The sequence below is a fragment of the Sinohyriopsis cumingii genome, chromosome 10, assembly GCF_028554795.1.
Source record: "Sinohyriopsis cumingii isolate HCF-2022 chromosome 10, ASM2855479v2, whole genome shotgun sequence".
Lineage (NCBI taxonomy): Eukaryota > Metazoa > Mollusca > Bivalvia > Unionida > Unionidae > Sinohyriopsis > Sinohyriopsis cumingii.
Window position 1 is genome coordinate 70,767,811 of NC_142970.1, and position 6,000 is coordinate 70,773,810.

At 33.9% G+C, this 6,000-nt stretch overlaps 1 protein-coding gene across 2 annotated transcripts in view; it reads left to right on the plus strand.

The window, feature by feature from the left end:
* Positions 1 to 2,336, plus strand: part of LOC149790367 (uncharacterized) — a 54,091-nt gene extending 51,755 nt beyond the window's left edge. For both annotated transcript variants that reach the window (XM_089972417.1, XM_089972414.1), the window contains exon 4: positions 165 to 2,336. In XM_089972417.1, the coding sequence (XP_089828543.1) occupies positions 165 to 343 (179 nt within the window). In that variant the 3' untranslated portion in view covers positions 344 to 2,336. The remainder of the gene's footprint in view (positions 1 to 164) is intronic.
* Positions 2,337 to 6,000: the final 3,664 nt, after the last annotated feature.

Sequence of the window (6,000 nt, forward strand, 5' to 3'; positions counted from 1 at the left end):
GAGAGAGATTACTTTCAGGAAACACTTGTTCTAAAAATTAGATAAAGCAGTATCAAGTTGAGGTTATTTTAAACTAAAAAAAGTGTGAATATTTTCTTGACAGATCAACATTTCTTCTTCTTCTTTTTCTTCTTCTGATTATTATTATTATTATTATTATTTAGCTGTCCAACAACCGGGTTACGTCCAACCACATGTGATACAGAACGCTGGCTACCAGTCCCTGCAGACACAGGCTCCTGTAGGAAATGCTGATTACGTACAAGGCGATGCGAAAGCCGGATATCCAACTGGTCCTGCCACTTATCAAGCTGCGCAGGCACCCCCTCCATATATGGCATAATATTCGCAATTCAGTATTGAACTAAAAAGCTGAGAATATTTTTTAGAGTTTATATTCCTTGTAACAAAATCGTAGTACAGAGAATCGTTTTAATTGTTAAATCTTTTTATTTGAAGTTCTTTTCCAGAAGAATGAAAATTTTCTATATGTAATTAAATATTATATCTTTTCAAACTTATGTATATATCATTAAATGGTGTGGAGCTAACACAAAAAATGGAAAACTTAATCAAAGGCTAAACTGAAATAAAGATAATTTTCGCTTTAATCAATGACTCAAAAATATCTAAGTATAATGTGTTCATAGACTTTACCAAGACTTTTGACTCTAACGATCATTTAAAATTACTGAACTGCTTAGCTACCAAAGAAAAGTTGGACTATAGTGAATGATTCACCTGTACTATTTGTAGGGCACCATAGTGCATGTTTCAAATGTAACTTTGGTAGCAGACAAGGTTGTGTATTAAGTCCTCATCTGTTCAATTTATTTATAAATGATTTGTTATCAGACCTTTGACTAAAATGACCAGATTATATCATATCACACAAAAATAGCTCATGCGATCTTATGTGTTCTGTTGATGGCGTTTAGAAATTGCACAGATGCAGTCAGATCACAGATTAATATTGTCGAGATATGTGAAAATTATTTTATTCGGAAATAGGATATTTATGACGAATGAGGAAAAGTAGTGTTATAAGCATATAGTATTATAAGGTTGGACAAGTCAAAGCCGTATCTGGTTATAAATACACGAGACTCTAAACCACAGGAAGAACTTACCATTTTAATACATACGTTTGGCAAATTTTCTGCTATATTGATCACAGTGGTCTTAACTTGTGCCGCATAAAATTGGGACATGAATATTCACTTACATTTCAGAAGGTACGTTATAGATTTTATGCTAGATTTATGAACCTTTTGAGATGAGCATACTCACTATTGCCAATAGGAGAGTGTCCAAAAATAAAATGTTGTGTTTTACTTGTTCTAAACGTATTAAGTACTAGATTAGGTTTCTGACATTGCGTAACAATTGACATACATGTTCATAATATATTATGCTGAAAACTCTGGATGAGTCAGGTAAAGTTATGTATTACCAAAGTTAAAAACATAATATTTACTCATGGAATTGGTACTTTTTGGTACGCACAAGATGTAGGAGATGAAAGCGTATTTTTACGCAACTTCGGACAACGTATAGGAGACAGCTTAATTCAGGACTGGAATTCAGCATTAAACAAATCGCATACAAAACATCACTGTAGTGAACTTTATAAACCTTTTATACTTAATTTTGTATTACAACATTTATTTACCTACTTGTTAATAAAATGTATTAGCCAGATTCCTACGTCACGTCCATGCTTGACCTGTAAATGACAACATAACGGGTCCCTCCTAATTAGATATACTTATATGACAAGAACCCAACAGAAGATTTCGTCTAACAAGGACCATTTCATACAGGTCTTATAACCATATTTATACCTGAGATGTGTTAGCAAGACTCACCCATGTATGAAAGTCTCTGATTATTTAATGAAGTCTTAAAAGCCAATCGTAATTGATCAGCTTCCACAATGTTTTCCAGCATTCCATAGAAAAGAGCAAATTAATATGTGACTATGTTAATAACATGGTTAAATCAGTACTTTTTACTTTGCTGTTTGTTTCATCCATATGCAGTGAGTTACTGGATTTTGTTCACGTTTCGTCTTAGAACATATTTAAAATATATATGTTTTGTTACATTTGTTACTCTTGGTCAAAGGAAATAAGTAAATTCGTCAAAAAAGGACGAATGAAATTACACAAGACCTCGGCAAAGGTTACGTCATCGGTGCCATTTCAAAAGTTATTTTTATCCTCAAAGACTGGTTTCTGAATTATTTTTGGTGTATCTTCTTCAGAACAATATATTTTGCTTGACGTCAGTCAAATTTGAATGATCTTAGTTTGTAATAAAATAATTTTTCCTTATCAGTGTCAGCAGACGTATATTCGAAATATACCCTTCATTTCAGAGTGTAACTGTCATTTTGTTTCACGCACGTACTCCTTGACCCACAATTTCACACACGTATACCTTAACACATAGTTTCACGCACGTACTCCTTAACACACAGATTCACGCTCGTACTCCTTGACACACAGTTTCATAAACGTACTCCATAACACCCGCACAGTTGAGCATACATACTGTTAACACACGGTTTCATACATGTACTCCTTAACACAGACACACACACACACAGTTACTTAACACAGTTTCATACATGTATTCCTTAACATTTTAAAACATACACTACATATATTAATATTATTATTATTTTACATCACACGTAATATGCTTCCAATTTTGAATTTCCTGCATATTTTCAAAATCACTATCGAACTATAGCTAATGACTGGTAAATTTGTAATGATCACAACAAAGGGTCGATATATTTCACATATGAACAGGGAACATATCAAGATATAAACAGACCTTATTGAATGAATGTCGGAAATGAATGAGTAGTGATTAAAAAGGATATGTGGGTTGACATAAGTCTGATATGCATGCATACATACATACATACATACATACATACATACATAGAGAACAACGTCAAAATTAATGATGTTTATATACCAGAGAATAATTTCGGAAGTAGTAATGGGGGCGATTAAGAGGTCTAGCTGGGAGTTAGCATTACATCGCAGGTTAATATTTGGGGTCGGTATAGAGCAAAATGAAATTCAATTAACACCATTTTTTTTAAAATCACCTTTTTATGATAAGCCCTGAAACATTATCTATCAAGAGAGAAGATTCGGTCTAGTCTCTTCTGCTTCATTTACGTATATTCAAACATTAAAAAAACGAACGTATTTGTGTGGTTGGTCTAGTGTAGAGTGATTTTGCCCTTGCACAGTACGTTTCTGAGCTAACGAAAACAGATAGCCTCACTGTTAACAAAACACCTAAAGAAATCGCTTCCAAGACAAGTCATTAAATGTTCTACTGGGCATCCAAGACTGCGTTGCTATGGAAGTGCTCATCTGCTGATGGGATAACCGTTGAGTCATCAACACAAGTCTGAAAACGAATCAGGTAAGTGTCTGTGACACTCTAACATGAAAATGACTGACTGTCACTTCTGTTGTCTGAACCAATCGTCTTCCCTGTCGCTCCCTATTGTATTTCTCCCACTCACTCAGGTTTACTCCAGCTTCATTCATCAATATCGACCGGACAATTTGCCTAGACAATTTTAAGTATGTTTCATGACCCTCTTGAACAAACCTCTGTCTAGATGTAGCTCATTGACGTGACCCAGGATACGCCGTACATATTCTAGGTAAACTCAGTTCTGACTTAGTTTTCCGTGCCTATTTCCGCTCATTGTGTTTACGTGGTCAAGTCGACAATTAAGTGATAGACTGGAGAAAGCACTGCTTTGTGTGTGTGTGTGTGTGTGTGTGTGTGGATTTTTAACATGTCTTTAAAATATTTCATTCCCATCGCTATGATGTCTACAGTGTGACAGGTTATAGTGATGTCTAGCAATGGGACATCATACCGCGCTTTATTTGTGAGAAGGACCAATCTGAAAAAAATCCATCCCCTAACATCGATCATGCAGACTTCAACGAAACCATCCTCTTACAAATAAACTTCAAAGATTGAAGATTGACAGACAAAGAATGGAAGAGCATATGAATAGCTCATTTGTATTCAAGAAAAACAAAATCAACACTTTTATTTCTAAATCAACATATTTTAATAAGCTACTATAACTGAAACATGAACTATAAAGAGGGAGGATAAGGCCCATTCACTTCCTTTTGATTAACATATATTCAAACATAAAAAAAACAAACGTATTGACATGGCTGACATAGTAGAGTGTCATTTGCCATCGATCCACACCATGCTTCTGTGCTAAAAAAACCACATAGCCATAATGTGAATTAAATCCCAAATAATCCTAAACAATTCCAAATCTATATAGTATTCGAATGAACATGAGCGCTGTTTTGAAATTAGTTCCAATATTGAAAATGCTGTTGCACTAGTAGTCTTTAATAGTGCTGATGTGCTAACAGTCTGGATATATCACAATGATTTCAACCAAAGTGTCACTAAATGAAGTCACGATAATAAAAATGTAGTGATTTAGTCCGAAATTATTAATGAACACATAGTAATTCCAGTGAATAACTTAAATAAATAAATCCTCAAATTAAATCTGTACACAGTTAAAACTTATTCCTCGAAAGACTGTTACTAAGATAGGAATAGAGAATTTCTGTTTACATATCCCTTATATAAAAAACTAAGACACAATAACAGAAGGAAGATGGGGGTCATTTTCCATCAGATTCCTAAACAAGACTATTTCTAGAACTTCCAAAGGTCAAAAGGCCACATAAACATGTTTAACTCTAAGTAATCTTGATCGTAAACTATGATCTAAAATCATGGACAAGAATTATATCTGTAATAAGTTTGTTTATGGTAAACGGTACCAATTGAACAACACCAGGAAGGCGGAGCTTCAGGTGTATGGAATATTGTATTTAGTAATAAATAACATCACTAGCTGTGATTGGTGAATAATGTAAAAGTTGTACCTTGTGTTATTCTTAAAAAAGTTGTGCCTCTTTGCAAATGTGAGATTATGTTAATTGATATCTAGATCATATTTTGTATTTTTTATGATTGTTTTGTAAACATGTGGTACACATGGCTGAATCTGTGTTGTGACTAGATAACTCTTACCACTGTCTCGTTCCAGCGGAGTTATCTCTCTTAAATGCAAAGGAGTACTTTGTTTTATCCTTGTCAAATTGACAATCTAGCATTGTTCTCTATTACAGTGTGTGACATGCATGCTGAGGTAGGATAGAAAGTATATTTATTTCACAAAACATTAGCATTGAGGTATATGTAAAAATAATTGGTACCGTGATATCTTATAACAGTGGGTCATGAAATGTACCGTGTGCCATAAAGCAGCAACAGTTCCATAGGGTCATCTAACAAGTGACCCATTCCCAGGGTCAATATGTGTGACTGACCACGGGCATAAAAGTCTTAATGTATAGATAAAAAACATGACAAATTCGGATCAGTTGAAAATTGTTAATGAAAAGAACAAATATGTGACACGTTCTCGTTCAAACAACTTGTCTCTGTTCATCTTTGTTTCAATTTTTGTTAATCTTTCAATTTCACTCGAGGTTAATAACGATTCTACCTCAATCCGTAATTTCTGTGTGTACAATTTTCGACCTTCGAAACTGGTTTTTATTCCGGTTAGACTAAAATACTGTTCTGGCAGTTGTTTTGCAAAATCAGTAGAATTAGTCATTTGCTAGTATATGATATCCTTTCTCTAATATAATAGGTATTTCTTTTAATTAGAAAAAAATATGATATATTACAATTATGCCGAATGCACAAATTACATGCAGATAGAAAAAGATCGGATCAGTAATTCCTTCACTATAAATTTACGAAACTAAAATTCATCATTGACAGCCCTCTGAATCTCTAACATTTTGTTTCGCACTTACCGATTCATCAGCTGGTGTGCTCATGCACAATGGAAAAAATCCTCTGAAATAATCCAAAAATTGCAATGGAAAAAGTAAA